Source organism: Cnephaeus nilssonii, assembly GCF_951640355.1.
Source record: "Cnephaeus nilssonii genome assembly, chromosome: 4".
NCBI lineage: Eukaryota > Metazoa > Chordata > Mammalia > Chiroptera > Vespertilionidae > Cnephaeus > Cnephaeus nilssonii.
In genome coordinates, this window is record NC_137075.1 from 99451972 (window position 1) to 99468822 (window position 16851).

The 16851-nt window shown below is 59.5% G+C and overlaps 1 protein-coding gene across 3 annotated transcripts in view; it reads right to left on the reverse strand.

The window, feature by feature from the left end:
* Positions 1-14022: 14022 nt before the first annotated feature.
* The window catches only part of TTC7B (tetratricopeptide repeat domain 7B), a 193559-nt gene continuing 190730 nt past the window's right edge, over positions 14023-16851 (reverse strand). For all 3 annotated transcript variants that reach the window (XM_079768075.1, XM_079768072.1, XM_079768073.1), the window contains one exon: positions 14023-14993. In XM_079768075.1, the coding sequence (XP_079624201.1) occupies positions 14772-14993 (222 nt within the window). In that variant the 3' untranslated portion in view covers positions 14023-14771. The remainder of the gene's footprint in view (positions 14994-16851) is intronic.

The window sequence follows — 16851 nt, forward strand, 5'->3', positions numbered from 1 at the left end:
GTGTGCAGAGGGAAGTGCAGGGATGTGTGAACAGAGGTATGTGTGCAGGGTGTGTGCAGAGGGAAGTGCAGGGATGTGTGTACAGAGGTATGTGTGCAGGGTGTGTGCAGAGGGAAGTGCAGGGATGTGTGTGCAGAGGTATGTGTGCAGGGTGTGTGCAGAGGGAAGTGCAGGGATGTGTGTACAGAGGTATGTGTGCAGGGTGTGTGCAGAGGGAAGTGCAGGGATGTGTGTACAGAGGTATGTGTGCAGGATGTGTGCAGAGGGAAGTGCAGGGATGTGTGTGCAGAGGTATGTGTGCAGGATGTGTGCAGAGGGAAGTGCAGGGATGTGTGTGCAGAGGTATGTGTGCAGGGTGTGTGCAGAGGGAAGTGCAGGGATGTGTGTACAGAGGTATGTGTGCAGGGTGTGTGCAGAGGGAAGTGCAGGGATGTGTGTGCAGAGGTATGTGTGCAGGATGTGTGCAGAGGGAAGTGCAGGGATGTGTGTGCAGAGGTATATGTGCAGGGTGTGTGCAGAGGGAAGTGCAGGGATGTGTGTACAGAGGTATGTGTGCAGGGTGTGTGCAGAGGGAAATGCAGGGATGTGTGCGCAGAGGTATGTGTGCAGGGTGTGTGCAGAGGGAAGTGCAGGGATGTGTGTGCAGAGGTATGTGTGCAGGGTGTGTGCAGAGGGAAGTGCAGGGATGTGTGTACAGAGGTATGTGTGCAGGGTGTGTGCAGAGGGAAGTGCAGGGATGTGTGTGCAGAGGTATGTGTGCAGGGTGTGTGCAGAGGGAAGTGCAGGGATGTGTGTACAGAGGTATGTGTGCAGGGTGTGTGCAGAGGGAAGTGCAGGGATGTGTGTGCAGAGGTATGTGTGCAGGATGTGTGCAGAGGGAAGTGCAGGGATGTGTGTGCAGAGGTATGTGTGCAGGGTGTGTGCAGAGGGAAGTGCAGGGATGTGTGTACAGAGGTATGTGTGCAGGGTGTGTGCAGAGGGAAGTGCAGGGATGTGTGTGCAGAGGTATGTGTGCAGGGTGTGTGCAGAGGGAAATGCAGGGATGTGTGCGCAGAGGTATGTGTGTAGGGTGTGTGCAGAGGGAAGTGCAGGGATGTGTGTACAGAGGTATGTGTGCAGGGTGTGTGCAGAGGGAAGTGCAGGGATGTGTGTGCAGAGGTATGTGTGCAGGATGTGTGCAGAGGGAAGTGCAGGGATGTGTGTGCAGAGGTATATGTGCAGGGTGTGTACAGAGGGAAGTGCAGGGATGTGTGTGCAGAGGTATGTGTGCAGGGTGTGTGCAGAGGGAAGTGCAGGGATGTGTGTGCAGAGGTATGTGTGCAGGGTGTGTGCAGAGGGAAGTGCAGGGATGTGTGCGCAGAGGTATGTGTGCAGGGTGTGTGCAGAGGCATGTGCATGTGTGTGTGCAGGGGCATGTGCAGGGGTTGTCGGAGGGGTGTGTGGGCACAGTCACACCGGCCGGTCACATAGGCTCTCGGGACGGCAGGGCTCCCGTGGGCTGCCTGTGTGACACTCCCTGTGGCTCTCTGGGCCCTGGGGCCTCACAGCGGCTGCTTCGTGCTCCCTCTCCCAAACAACATCAGCAGCAGCAGCAGCAACGGCTCCCAGGGGTGAGCCTGTCCCTCCTGTTTACCACCTGCCGGGCCTCCCGCTGGGCTGCTCCAGGCCGCCACCAGCAGGCGCATCTCCCAGGCGCCCGCCCCTCCCCTCCCGCACCTTTGGGGCCAGCCTTGGTGCAGCTGCTCCTGAGGAGCGCCTCCTTTTCCTTTGGTGCCAAGACCCCCAAACAAGAGGCGCTTCCCAGCCTGGGGGCTGGTGGGGGCCCCTGGGGGAGAGAAGGAAGCCAGAGGCTCGGAGAGACGGTCCCAGGCTCCTCACCCTCTTCCTCATCTGAGCAGATTTTCAGGTTGTCCCGAAGACGGGGGTCCACTGGGACCCCAAGTTCCAGCCCAGAGGTGGCTCAGCCATGGCAAGATGCTGGGCACCCCTCCTGTCTCACCTTCCTCCTCCCAATCTCCCTGCCCTCACCTCCCTGCAGCCCTGGTAGGAGGAGATTCCGCCCTCCCCACCCCTATCCAGAGCTCAGGGCAGTCCGACCTCCTGGGCCCCCCTACCCACCCCCTCCAAGGCAAGGGACAGACCCACAGGCTCACCTCCCCAATTTCCTCACCACAAACACGCAGTCCTGCTGTCCTCCCCCCAGGGAGTCTTTGATCCAGCTCAGGCTCCGCTCCAAAAAGTCATTAAAAGAAAGTACAGACAAGGAGAGGAAAAAATTGCCCTTCTTCAGAATAAAGCCAAACACTGTCACCCGCCAGGGCCGCTGGCCCTCCCCCAGGAACTCCAGAGAACCTCTGGGGGCGGGGCGGGGGCTGGAGGGAGAGAGGCGGGGGTGGGTGGGGGGGTGGGGGGTGGGGTTATGGCCAGGGCTTTGCATTTCGCTGGGGTGCAGAGCCCAGCTGCATTCCTGCCCAGGCCTTGGACAAGCGCCCAGAAGCTTGGGGAGGGCCACCTTGCAGGTTCGGGGGCCTGGCGGGGGGGGGGGGGGGGGGGGCTGACACAGAGCAGGCCCTGGAAGAAGGGCCTCCTGAGCTGTTTCCCACAGCTCACAGAGATGTTGAGAGGGACCCAGTGGGCTCTCCCTCCAGGCCACGCCTGTGCTGCCCCCTCCCCCGTCCCCCACTCCCGCTGAGCAGTCAAAGTCAGGGGCGCTCTGACTGAGACCCCCCCCCCCCCCAGGAGAAATGGAAGGGGCTGGGGTAGCATATGCACAGGACTTCGCACAGAGCAGGAGCCTGGTAGGGGCAGTTCCAGGACAAACCGTTAACGTCTACTATTAATGTTCTACGGAAAGAGCAGCACCCACAGTTTGGAGCCCCTCTGAGTGGATGTTGGAGGCAGTTAGGCAGACAGGAGCAGAGCAGGGACGCTGGGCCAGGTGCCGAAGGTCACCAGGATGGAAAGGCCCAGGTGCCCAGCAACGGACAATCAGTTGTAGGCTGAGACCCCGCCCCCTAGCACGTCGCTGGTCCTGAGGTTTGGACCCCTGACCTTCCCTCCCTAGAGAGAGCATCTAGGCCTCAGTTGTATTTCAGCTCCAGGCCCACAGGAGCCACAAAGCCAGCCAAGGCTGACGTCAGGACCAGCTGCAGGGAACATTGACCCCGGCCCCGGTGCCGCCAATCAGTCCGTGGAGACCACCACCCGAAAGGGCACACCTGGAAGGTACTGAATATTCTATGAAGCTCTTCCCCTGGGACCGCCCCTAAAATCTCCCCCCTGAGAAGCCTTAGGATGGAGGACCCAGTGGGCTCTCCCTCCGGGACCACGCCTGTGCCTGCCCCCCTCCCCCCCACCCCCCAGGCAGAGAACCATTAGCCTCCTCACTCCCAAGCTCCAAGGCCCTTCCTTTACCTCCAGAACTTGTTGCCTACGCCCATTTCTTCTAGGAATTCCTTCTCCTCCTCTGCGACTTACCCAATAAACGGTCTCTTACAGTTTGGGTCTGGGCTCTGAATTCTTTCCTGGCCGGAACCCACGTACCGAGGTTGCTGACCCCAGGTTTGGTCTGACCCACGGGTTAGACATCTAGGCCCTGGGAGTGACGGGGCCTAGGGGAGGCGAGGGTGAGGAGCCCGCTACCTGCTCCAACATGTGCTCCTGGCCGCCTGGGGCCGTTCCTACAACAGACGGGCAGGTGGGGGTGTCTGTGAGGATGCATGTGGAAAGGGCCAGGGGAGCAGGGCGCAGGGCAGGCTCTCTCAGGGCAGGGGAGAGAAGCCATGGCTGGGGGATGCAGGGGCTGCGGTCCAGAGCGGCTTCCCCGGGCGATTGGTCCTGGCTGTGCCTGGTGGTGGGCAGAGATGGCTAGGCTCTTGCCACGGCTGCCGCTCTCCCCTGGCCGGCCACAGGCCGTGCCTGGCTCCGGGAGTTTCTGCTCTAAGAGCTGGCCTGTCCCAGGAGGGAGCTGCGTGTTTTTTGGAGGGGGAATTAGGGCAGGGGGGCCTCCTCCTCCAGCCCCAGCCCAGTCCTGTCCTTTCTTGCAGCCATAGTTGGGCTCCACACCACCCTCTGCCCTCCCAGCCTTGGTAAAACCAGAGGGAACCAGGGCCCCCCCAAGAGAAACCCCTCCTTGCATTGCGTGATGGGGGAGCTGGGCTTTGGCTCCAGATCCTGAGCCTGTGTTGGTTGCCAGGGCAACAGCAGCCCTCAGGGAGGCAGGCCTGACAGCGGAGAGGAGCCTGGAAGCTGGGTGTTGCGGAATCACAGCCCAGCCCCCGGTATCGCTCTGTGTTGTCAGGGAAGTGTGTGCCTGGTACGTGCCTGGGTGTGCAAGCAGGGTGTGTGTGTCTCGCTGTGTGTACACACGAACCTGAGACCTATGAGCATCTACGCCTCAGTTCTGCAGGGGAGGGGAGGCTGGGGGGAAGGAGAGAAGGGAAAGGAGGTGGGGGGAAGAGGAAGAGTAGGGAGGAGGGCGAAGGGAAGGGAGGGGAGAGGAGGAGGGACGGGGGTGGGGGTGGGGGTGGGGTGGGGGTGGGGGTGGGGGAGGGAAAGGGTGCCTTAGTTAATCCTCCCAACAGCCCGCTGAGTGAGGAAGCATCATTTCATAGACGAAGGACCTGGGGTACATTCGTGTTTTGAGGTGGAGTCCCCTAGACCTGCCGGCTCAGACTCTTCCCCTCCCTCCTTTGTCGCTCCTGCCGGTGCTGCAGGGCCTGAAGGACACGTTTTTCTGGGTCCCGGCCGACTTCGCGCTGGCCTGTCCCGCAGATTTCCTGCTTCACCTGCACTCGTCCTCCGGGGGTGAGGTGGGACGGCAGGAGGGCCCATCCAGGGGGGTCCCGGGCGGGGGCAGAGCGAGGACCCCACAGGGCTGAGGGCCAGGGAGCCCGGAAGGTGGCGGGGAAGGGCCCCGGGTGCTGGGCCTGACCCCCCCCCCCCCCCCCCCCCCGGCCCGCGGGGCGCAGCAGGTGGAGGTCCCTTTCCGGCCCTCACCGCCCGGCCCCTCCTGCCCGGCCCTGGGTCCTGGGGCGCTGGGAGAGGTCCGGGCTGGAGGGAGAGAGAACTTGGGGGGAACAGCCTGGACACAGCCAGTCTGGCCTCAAGTCCCGCCGCAGCGGCTCTCCAGCGATGTGACCCTAAGGTGTCCGCAGCCCGGCCTGTCCCCGGGGACAGGGCGCGTGCCAGCCTGCTCTGCCGCCCGCAAAGCGCCACAGGCGGGACTGAACGCGGCCGCTGGTTCCCACAGCTCCGGGGCCGGCGCCGGAGATAAGGGGCAGCCGGGGTGGCGGAGAGGACGCCTTCTCCCCGTGTCCTCACACGGTCTTCCTCTGTGTCTCTGCCATTATTTCCTCTCCCTGCCTCCCAAACCCACCAGTCCTGTTGGACCAGGGCCAGCCACAGACCTCCTGGAACGTAGCGCCTTCTTACAGCCCTGCCTCCCAGCACCGCCACTCGCTGAGGCTCTTCCTGAGGGGCGGGACTTCAACATGTGGATCTGGGGGACCTCAGTTCAACCCGTACAGGAGGTCATACAAGCCCCGGCCTCGTAGGTCTGGTGTGAGAATGACTCATCATGAATTGCAGCTTAGCAAGCCTGGCTCTGCCATCTGTCCTGGGATTATGTTATAGTGATGACATCACGGCCCAGGGTATGCGCAGGCCTGCACCCCAGGAGCCGAAGGGGGAGAGAGCGAGGTGCTTGGCTCAGGTGGGCCCTCGTGGCCCCCAAGCCTGACCGGCCCTTCCTACCACAGGGAAGGGCAGGCGCGCCCAGCTCCTAAGTCCAGACCACGCCCTCGGACCGGCGGGCATAGCCCAGCTCTAGAGGGGACGGGGCAAGCTAGTGCAGCACTCTATTCCTCAGATGGGGAAACTGAGGCACAGAGAAGCCAGGCAGGGCACTGCAGCAGGGGGCTGTGGGCCCAGCCCCGGGAGTGACGGGGCCTAGGGGAGGCGAGGGTGAGGAGCCCGCTACCTGCTCCACCACGTGCTCCTGGCCGCCTGGCTCAAGAGGTGGGAGCCGCAGGTGGGCCTGGCCTGAGCAGGGGAAGGGTCCCCGTGGCCCCGGTCCACGGCCCTTGCCCCCCGCCCGCTTGGCCGAGCCTCCACTTCCTGAGCCGGCTGCTGGGACAGGCTAGGCTGCCGAAACCCTCCCTAAAAAGGAATCGGGCTGTGGTGGCCAGGCTATTTTTAGACAATTGTGGTGAAAAATCCCCAAAGTACGCGTAGCATCGCGCATTTCTTTTTCTTCAGGAAGGAGAAATGAGAAGGAGTAAGTGGATCCCCCACCACGGGGAAGGCCGTCCATGGTCCCCTCCCGAGAGGCAGCGGCCAGGGCCCTGCAGTTGCCCAGTCCTGGGTCTAAGAGCTCAGGGCTTGGAGACGGGCTCACCTGGGCCTCCGCCTCCCCCTGGGCTTTCAGGGGGTGCAGGGCACACACAGTCACCCCACATTACAGCTGAGGGGACTGAGGCCATGCTGTCCGTGTCCCCATCCTTCAAAACACAGCCTTATCGAGGTACGGTCGGCACATCAGAAACTGCATGTATTTAACGTGTACAACTTGATATGTTTTGACATATGTAGGCATCCATGAAGCCATAACGAAGAGAGGGAGCACACCCATCACCCCCAAACATTTCCCGATCCTGTTTGCAACCCTTCCCGGCACCCTCCACCCTCCTCAGTCCCTCCCTGCTCTCGGCAACCACTCGTCTGTTCTCGGTCACTGTAGATTAGTTGGCATTTTCTGGAGTTTTCTGTACATGGAATCATACAGTATCTTCTTTTTCTTGACTGGCTTCTTTAACTCACCCTCCTGATTTTGAAATCCATCCACGTTGTCGCAGGCAGCGATAGTTCATTCCCATCAGTGAACGTACCACACTTTGTTTATCCGTTCGTCTGCCGATGGACATGGGAGCTGCTTGCAGTAGCTGGCCGTTATGAATAAGGCAGCTCTGGACATTCATGAACAACTCTTTGTAGGGACAGATCTTTCCCTTTCTTTGGGGTAAACACCCAGGAGAGGAGCTCCTGGGTAACTCTACGTTTAACTTTTTCAGAAACGGCCAAACTGTTTCCCCAAGTGGCTGCACCCTGGTGCCTGCCCACCGGCAATATTTAAGGAGTCCAGTGTGTCCACAGCCGCGCCGACACTTGTTATTGTCTGTCTTTTTGATGACGTCCATCCTAGCGGGCCAGTCATCTCCTGGTGGCTTTGATTTGCGTTTCTCTTATTGACTAATGATGGCGAACATCCTCTCGTGTGCTGGTTGGCCCAGATCTCATTAAAAAAAAAACACACACAAAAGCAAACAAACGTTTAATTTTGGAATAATTTTGGATTTACTGAAACGTTGAAAGATGATACAGATGCCCGTAGACCCCTCACTCAGCTTCCCCTTATACTAACCCTTTATTTCCCGGGTACGTTTGTCATAACCGAGGAAGCTCTCAGCTGGATCCGGACGTCCCCATTTGCAACACCTCCATCCCTTTCTTGCTCCAGGATCCTACCTTGGAACCCGAGCCACACTCTGGTTGTCGTGTCCATTTCTCAGACTTTCCTTGCTCTTGCTCTTGACACTTTGGGGGCATATTGGTCAGATACGTTGCAGAAAGTTCCTCGATTTTGTTTTTTTCTGATGTTTTCCCACAGCAGGACCGGGGTTCTGGGATTTGGGGAAGACGACCACGGAGGGGAAGGACCTTCTCCTCCCACCCTCTCAGGGGGCCCGTGCTCTCCACACGACTCACCGCTGCCGATGCTCGGTCATTGGTGACGTGGTGTCTGCCAGGTTCCTCCACTGTAACGTTACCGTTTCCTCCCCTTCCCAACTCTCTACTCTTTGGATGGGAGTCACGAAGCCCAGCCCACCCTCAAGTGTTCAAGCTCCCCAGGCTCACTTTTATTGGAGGCTCTTCTGTGCCAGGCGCCTCACGCTGACACGCACTGAGTCCCCATCCCCACCACTGTCCCTCCAGGATCCCAATAATCCCTACACTTGGCAACGTTTAAAACGACAAAGGATCCGGGGCCTTTCAGCCAAACCCTTGCTCACCCTTTTTTTCAGATGGAAAAACTGAGGCCCAGAGAGGAGGTGACTGACTCACTTACAATCACACCACAACCAGAAGGAAAACGGCTTTGGGGCATTGGACCAGGGCGGAGCCGGGGAAGGATGTCCTGGCCCGGAGTCAACGCTCACTAGGCATTGATTGGCAGGTGAGGTGGGCAGGTGGAAGGAAGAATAAGGGTTTTTGTAAGTATTAAGTTTTTCCGATGGACAATGTAGGCAGCCCTGCAGGACACCTGCCCCTTCCCACTTACCTGCACAAACCAGAGAAGCAAGGATGCCTGATGCCAAAGGGCAGACAACGCCACACTCTGCTGTAACCATTGAATACCCCCCAGGCTGGCCATACAACAGAAAGGCTGGCGGAAGCTGGATTGGGGTTTCAGCTGGCTACCGATGACCCTTAGGTGGTCAGTTAGGGGCTAGGGCCCCATGGTGCGCAGACACAGGTGTGAGCATAACGTGGAAGGGCAATTTATTAATACATATCAAGGGCATTAAAAATGTTACTCGTTTTTGCCCTGGTTCCCGCGGGGTGGCCGTGGAATCAGATGATCAGTTGGATCCTGGATGGAATGAATATAGGAAATGCCTTATCACCCCGAGTCTCAGCGTTCCCATCTATAAAATAAGGGTGGACATGAGAAGGGCCCTTTTTGGGGTGTGTGTGAAATTAGGGTGTTAAATCCTAGCAATATTGTACAGGCACTGCTCATGAACCCAGTAGCCTCTATCCTTCCAGGACCCAAGACTCGATCTAGTTCTGTGTCCAGATGCCTTTAAGGACTCGGTTGCCTGAGCTGACCAGGAGGGAGGCCGGATCCAGAATCCTGCCCTCAGAATGCGGTTGCATCAGCTCCAGAGGGCCTTCCAGGGGGGTGCTTCTCAGGCCCGAGATGCCAGAGAGCTAGGACCCCGCCCAGCCGAGACGGCGTCCCTGCTGATGGTACCATCTGCCTGCGCCATGCACACACTGGGGCACCAGCTGGCGAGGGGAGCTTGTGGGAGGGCAGCCCACAGCCCTCACTGCTGCTAATGAGTGCCCTCTACACGGAGCGGCCACACAGAACCTAGCAATTCACACCGACCGGCTGTGCTCTGGCCACGGGGTCCTTACATGTGAACGAGGGAAGCAGGAGTCAGCGCCGGAGAAGGAGGTGAGACAAGGAGGATCAAGGTCAGAGGATTCATTGCTGGCTTCGAGGGTGGAGGGAGGGGCTGAGAGCTGAGGAATGTGGGCAACCCCTCAAAGCTGGAGAAGGCCAGGAACAGGTTCTCCCCCGAAACCCTCCTCCCCGCCCCAAAAGAACACAGGCCTCTGACACCTTCTGAGACCTGTCAGAGTCCTGGCCCCAGACCCCAGGCTAATAGAGGTGTGTTGTTTGAAGCCACTAAGATCGTGGCAATTTGTTACAGCAGCCACAGGAAGCTAACACAGTGGCTGTGGATGCTATGGTCACAAAAGAAAAGAAAACGCTGCTAATTTTTTGTTTGAAAAGGCAGAGTTGTGGCCCGGCTGGCATGGCTCAGTGGTTGAGCGTCGACCTATGAACCAGGAGGTCACGGTTCGATTCCCAGTCAGGGCACATGCCTGGGTTGTGGGCTTGATTCCCAGTGGAGGGGTGTGCAGAAGGCAACCGATCAACGAATCTCTCTCATCATTGATGTTTCTATCTCTCTCTCTCCCTTCCTCTCTCTGAAATAAAAACATACTTTTTTTTTTTTTTTTTTTTAAAGGCAGAGTTGTGGGTAAACGAGCTTCATTTTCACACAGGGGCTATTTTTCTGATTTAATGTTATTGTTTTTAAGGCTGCTGCTGGCTAAATGAAAATATTTGTAAATACTGACTTAGTTGCCTTTGAACAACCATATTAACAAAAACAACAACTTGGAGAGGACAAAGTTGTTTCCTGTTTTCAGCTTCGAGAATGCTCTTCCGACCTACAGTCGTCCCCCACTCACCACTTCGAACTTCTCCAGGGGTTCCACCCCCCTGGTCATGCTTTATTTCCACCTCTGCTGCGGTCTCCCCAGTCCCGGGCTCTCCGCAGCTCCCGAGGCCAGGGGCCCTGTGTCTGGCCACAGGAGGTGCTCGGCACATGGTCACCCACAAAAGGAGGAAGGCCCAGTTACTGCTGGGCTCCACACCAGGCAGGGTGCCCAGGAAGCCTCGGGGGCATTCAGGAGGGGGGTCCCCCTTCCTGGGCTGTACCTTCCTGGGTGCTGCGAGGGGGAGTCAGGCTTGGCTCCAGGGAAGCCAGATGAAGAAACTGAGGTCCAGAAAGGGAGCCAAAGGAACGCCAGGACAGGCACCCCTGCCGAGCACGCGCTGCCGAGTGAGCACGGCTTGTGTCTTACCCGCTCTGAATCTTTGCAGCCGCCTTGGTTTGCCCATTTGACAGATGGGGAAACTGAGACTCAGAACTAGTGAGCCCCCGAAAGCTCCTCAGAGAGTGGGCATCGGGGCCCAGATTCAAACTCCAGCCAGCTGGCCCCACAGCCAGACGTGAGCCGCCCACAGCGCATGGGGGCAGGGCCGCAGCTCACCTCCCGCCTCACGCTGGTCTCAGGGCCTGAGGACAACCCTCTGAGGCCCAGAAGGCAAAGGAGCGGAGAGGCCGCAGCTGGCACTGTGGACGGGGCAGGCCCCACCGCGGGCCCTCACCTCCTCCTCCACGGGAGGGGCCCTGCGGGAGGCAGCAAGGAAGTGCAGTGGGAATCACGCGTGGCCTCCAGCTCGGCTGCAAATAGTTCTGCGTGGGCAGAGGGAGAAGAGAGCCAGCTCGTCCCCTCCTGCCCTGCGCCAGAGCTCCGTGTGTGCCCCTGGCCGCTCACCCCCCGCCCTGTGCTGGGCAGGGAAGGAAGAGGCATGAGTTTGCAGGGTCCCCCCAGGCCCAGGCACCGTGCTTCATTATATCAACATGCTCCACAGTCACCCCCACCGAGAGACAGAGCTGGAGGCCCTTTCTCATTGGAGGCTACGTGACCAGGCAGAGCTGGATTCCAGCCAGATCGGTGTGACCCACAGCGCAGCCGTCACCAGGAAGCCCTATTGTCCTCAGGGGTCAGGGGTCACCCAGCAGAAGAAGGGGGAGGCAGGCAGGGCCGGGGAGGCTGTGGGCAGCCCAGATCACCCTCTGGAGCTCCTGGCTCCAGGCAGACCTGCAGAAGGCGCCCTGCAACCTGCCCGCCACCTCCTGCAGTGAGCCCCACTGGGCCTGAGCCTCCAGGGGGGTCCTGCTGCAGCCTGGCTCTGAGGCCACACATGGTGGCCCCGTGGGGCGGTGGCCCCTTGCTGCACCCCAGGATCCCTGCAGCTGCCTGCTGACTCAGTCTCAGTCCGGAAGGCAGGCTGGGCAGGGATGCCTGTCCTCGTAGGACCCTGAGATGCAGAGAGGGATGGTGACTCAATCAGGGCGGCGCCCAGGCAGGTGCAGAGCTGGAACGGGTATCCCAGGGTATGGCCCTGAGGAGGGGGCCTCAGGCTGGCCCCCAAAGACCTTCCAGAGGAGGTCTTCGCCTGTCTGAGACATTCACAGGATGTCCTTTTCCTGGTCCCATCTGGCTGCAGTGTGGGCGGGGCAGCAGGAAATGAGTGACCGGGAGTGGGAGGGAGGAGAGGAAGGCTGGTGGCAGGAACGGGAGCTCTGAGGGTCAGCCCCCGAGGACTGGCCTGTCACTTGTGTGTGTGTGTGTGTGTGTGTGTGTGTGTGTGTGTGTGTGGTGTGTGCACGTGGAGTCCTCCGGCTCAGTATGGCCTGCCCACTGCCTGACTCCCCAAGACAGGACCCACAAGGTTCTCAGGAGCTTTCCGTCAGGTGTGGAGGTGCTATTCGAGTAAGGGCAGGGAGAGGAAACAGAGGGGGTGGGGAAGAAGGAAGAGTGGCAAGGGATGCTAAGAGCTGCTGGGTCACCAGGCTCCTTGCACCAGGCCTGAGAGCGCTAGTCACAATTCTCCAACGCGATTGGCCCCTGAATTGGACAAACCTACTCTGCGGGCCATGACAGGTGTGGGGACAGGAGGCGGGGAGGGGGAGCAAGGGGAGAGAAGAAAAGAGGGAGCTGAGCAGTGAGAGGACTCCCTGGGGGACTGGGGGATGGGGTGGGCAGGGAGGTATGGAAGAGGGAGCCAGCGGGGCATGGATTGGCCTTCAGCCGAGGCGTACTGCCCACCCTGACCAGTACTCGCCATGCTGGGGTGAGCTGGGGGAGGGCCACGGGGCTGGGGCCCTGGCTGGTGCCCCACATGGACAGGGTGGAGGGTGGACAGAGAGAGAATGTGGAGAAGGTACCTGGCTAAGGGCTGGACTTCCTGTGGGCAGATGGCTGACTGCGTGACCACAAAGGAGATCTGAGTGACCATCTGGAGGAGTCGGGCTGTTCCGTGTGGTCGGACATGGGCACATGCATGCCCTCTAGGCCAGTGGTCGGCAAACCGCGGCTTGCGAGCCACATGCGGCTCTTTGGCCCCTTGAGTGTGGCTCTTCCACAAAATACCACGTGCGGGCGCACACGTACAGTGCGATTGAAACTTCGTGGCCCATGCGCAGAAGTCGGTTTTCGGCCTGGGCAAGTCTATTTTGAAGAAGTGGTTCTAACGCCGAGCCACACTCAAGGGGTCAAAGAGCCGCATGTGGCTCGCCAGCCGAGGTTTGCCGACCACTGCCCTAGGCCATGAAGACAGGTAAGGAGCACAGGGGACGGAGACCTTGGTCCCACCTGGGGGTGGGGGTGGGGATCCTGAGCTCACAACCTTCCCCAGCCCGGAGAGTGAGCCTGGGACCCACACCCTCCCCATCCAGGCCCAACGTGGCCTGTGCCCAAGGTCCTCTGCTGGGAGGGGCTGGCATCCTTTAAAGAAGGGCCTCCTCTCTCCCCTCCTCTTCTCCCTCCCTCCTCCCCTCCCTGGTCTTCTCTAACTCCCCCCCCTCACCGCCCCCCCCGCTTGTTCTCTAGCTGCCTGAGAGGTGGGATCCTTGGAAGGAGAACCCCCAAGGTTCTCTGGCTCTACCTGCAAGGACCCCCTGGATCCTGCTTTCCAGGTCCTGATCCGGGCTGGCCTTGCTTGCCCCAAACCTCTGCATAGGATGGCAGGGCCGGGCTCGACCCTCCAGTAGGTGACTTGCTGCCCCACTGAGCACCTGCTTTCTTGTCTCCTGGTGCAAATTCCATGATGTATGGGGTCCCAGATGCCACCTGGCAGGTCAGTGCTGAGACTGGGGTGCCTACCTGCTCTGCCCATAGCAGGTTCCTGCCTGCGGTCTCTCCCCACCTCAGCTGCCCCCTTGCCTGCCGGCCCAATGAGTCAGGGAGGTTGTGCCTAGCTTGGGCGGGGGGGGGGGGGGGGGGGGGGGGCGGTCTTTAAGACTTTAGGGTGTATAAGATCAGAGCTTGAGTGCCCTCCACATTTTCCCGGGCCCTGGCAAGGTAGGGCCACCCATAGATGCTCAGCTGAGAAACCCGGGCATTGGGGAGACCCGCCTGCTCATGTTGTTTCTGGTTCTTGGTCCTTGCTATCCACTCTGTTGGATTCAGTCCCTGGCTTCACATTTGGCCCCAACACTTCTATACCCTCCCCTCCCCCCCCATCTCCACCCCTCCCCCCATGGTGGCTGGAGGGCTGCTGCAATTCTAGCTTCTCCGCTCAGGCTTAATTCAAGTCCAGCAGGACAGTGAGAGCCTTTCGTTGCAGCTCCCACTGTGATTGGGCCACTTCAGGTCACATGCTCATTCCTGATCCTCTGTGGCTGTGAACGCCGGAGGTTGATTGGCCAGGCCTGAGTCACATGCTCCAATCCCAGGTAAGTGGGGACAGTTGGGAAAGGTGAATTCCCACACTAAAATCAGGGTGGCCCCCAGGTGCAGACAGCTCCCCACCCACCCCAGGAACCGAGCCTTAAGCTTCTGTGTGCTTTCGCTAATGACACAGGCCATGGGTCCATTTTAAAATCATTTTATTATTAACATCATCTTCCCATTTAGCCAAGTGTCTGTCATGTATAAGGAATGTCGGTAAATATTCCATTTGGAGCTTCTTTGTACATCTTTCCATTGATAAATAAACTCTGAATTCACATAAAAAAGTTAAACTTAAATAACTCATATTTCCTTCTCTTGTAACAGGCATATATTGGCAAAATATAAATATTCTTGGACTCAGGCTTTGTTCTAAGTGAGGACAGTAATTCGTCACATGGTACAATTATCGACAACAAAACCAAGAAATCGTTGGCCGGAGTCCTGGCTTGGCCTAGCACTGAGGTGGGAAAAGAAGATTCACATTTGGTTTCTGGGCCAGGGGTGGGGCAGGGTGGCGAGGAGGAGAGAACAGCTTTCTTTACAGCTCTGATAAAAATAATCTGTTCTGCCACTGAATTTTAACTCTGAGTATATTCTTCTACATTTGCGGATTATTTCCATAACCATGTTGCTTAAAACTCAGATGTCAACTAACAAAATATGGCACATAACCCACGTGGAGCGATGTCAGTAGATTCAGAAACGGTCGCTGGGCTGCCGAGGCCACAGGCGTGCGCGCGGGGAGAGCGATGATGCGGGGTCGTCCGGTCAGATCACCGTGGCCAGTCGCACGTCCGCCCAGGGCCTCAGGTGGCAGACGTGTCCCCTCGGGGCACCCCAGGCGGGGCCTCCTTGCCTGAGCGGCTGTGCGGCTGCCGGGCGCCTGCTCAGAGCACCCGGGGGATGATGGTGAAGGGCACCGCGGGGCTGCTGGCCTCCAGCTCCAGGGCCATCAGGAAGCACTCGGTGGCGGCCGTGTCATTGCCCTGAGCCTGGAGGACCTCGCCCAGCCCGTTCCAGACCTCGTGGGCCGTGGAGTTCACCTGCACCGCGTCCCGGAGGATCTTCTCCGCGAGGCTGTAGCGGCGCAGCTGGTGAAGGATCAGGGCCTGTAGGCATCAGAGAGAGAGACAGACAGACAGACAGTCAGTCAGTCAGCTCGGGGCTCCCATCCGTCCTTGCGTTTCAGCAAGTTCCTTGGAGGCAGACACGTGTCTGCGCAGGCTGGGCACGCAATGAGCTCAAGGTCTCCTGCACTCGGGGGCAACGGCCAAAGCAGCCACCTGAACCGGATGAAGCTGCCGACATTCAGCCACTTTTGAATGAGAAATACAGCCGTTCCACACTGTTCATCTGAATACTTAGCACCAGGAGAGAGCCAGCGGGAGCGGCACGGTCCGTTCTGACCCAGGGGGCTGTCCTGTACGTACCCACTGACACCTGCCCCCAAAGTGGGGGGCGGGGTGACCAGTGGCCAGCATGGACTGGGGCCTCCCGGCAGGGACACAGCAGATGCCTCCGCAGTGCTGATGACACCAGGCACGGTTCTAAGTGCTGACGTTAGTTCATTGAGTTCATCTGGGGGCCCCGAAGCCATTTCACATGGGCGCGGGCACCTGGCGTAAGGCCTGCTGTCATTGCTGCGGAGAACGAGCCCGCAGTGGGGGAGCACCTGACGCGGTGGAGAGCTATCCACAGGCACCCGGATTCCTCCCCCGTCTGCAGGTGAGAGTCACACAGCTTCCTGCCGCAGCGGCCAGGGCGGCCCTCCCACCTCCTTCCCACCTCCTCGCTGCCTGAAATCCATCTGGGAGGAGCCCAGGGGTGGGGGTGGGGGTGGGGGGCGGGTGAGCAAGCACATCCAGCTCCTCGGTGGTGCTCTCCCCACTCTGGTCCTTTAGAGAAAAGCCGAGAGCCGACACCCTCACTTCCCAACCTCGCAGGGCAGGTGGGAGAGTCGGAGGCCACCTGCCCAGCTGCAGTCAACAGGATGTGAGGGCTAATGAGCTCCTGCCTCTTTCTTCCAGGGGAGGTTATCAGCTGGAGCTCCCTCTAGAACATTCCCACTGACCCAGCAGAGAAGCGAGGGTGGGAGGGGTTCTGGGTGCTGGCAGCCAGCAGCCGCCGAAAGGATGACAGAAGGAGCCCATCACATCCCCGAGGCATGGCTTTCTCAGGGCATCTACAGTGCTGAACGCACACCCCCTCTTTTGAGGGGCTCGCTCTACGAGACAGAGAGACACACGGCGTGTGCTTGGCAAGGGGGTGATGGGGGACACACCACTTGGCAAGATGGAGAGAGGCCTCTGGGGTTACTCGGCTGCAAGAAGAGACTATAATGTAGGTCACACTATGCTGGGCACTTGTTCACACGGCCACCTCTTTAGATTCAAGGAGCCAAGGTTCAGAAAGGCCAAGTGTCTTGCCCAGGGTCACAGAGCCAATGAGTGCGGAGCTGCTGGCCAGCCCGGGGCTGCCTGAGGCCCAAGGCCCCGTTCTCCCCAGCATGCCACCGCCGCCTCTGCCGCGTCTGGCTTCTGCCGCTTTAAGAGACAAGCCCGGAGCCCCTGAGGCACTAACCCAGTTACATCTGAGCAGCAGCAGATGGGCAGCTGCCCTGCTGCGTCTTCCCTTTCATTTCTCCAGCCACTGGCGGTGGCTCCTCGGCCCGCTCAGGGCTGAGAAGTCGCTCCTCTCCGGGGCACAGGTTTGCTCCGCTCAGGATGCTTGTTGGGAGCATCCCGGAGACTCGCTCAAGGACTGGGAAGGCTCCTTGCCGCCTTTCGTACCCTCAGACTGGCTGTGATTTTGAGGCCTGGATGGCTACAGGCCACAAAGGACTCGGGGGGGTGGGGAGGGTCCTGTTAGCCACTAAGTGGACCAAGAAGACGTGGTCTCAGGATGAGCAGGGCCTCGGCCCAGCGAGAGTGAGACAGAGGCCACCATTCTCAGCAGCTCTGACCTCCC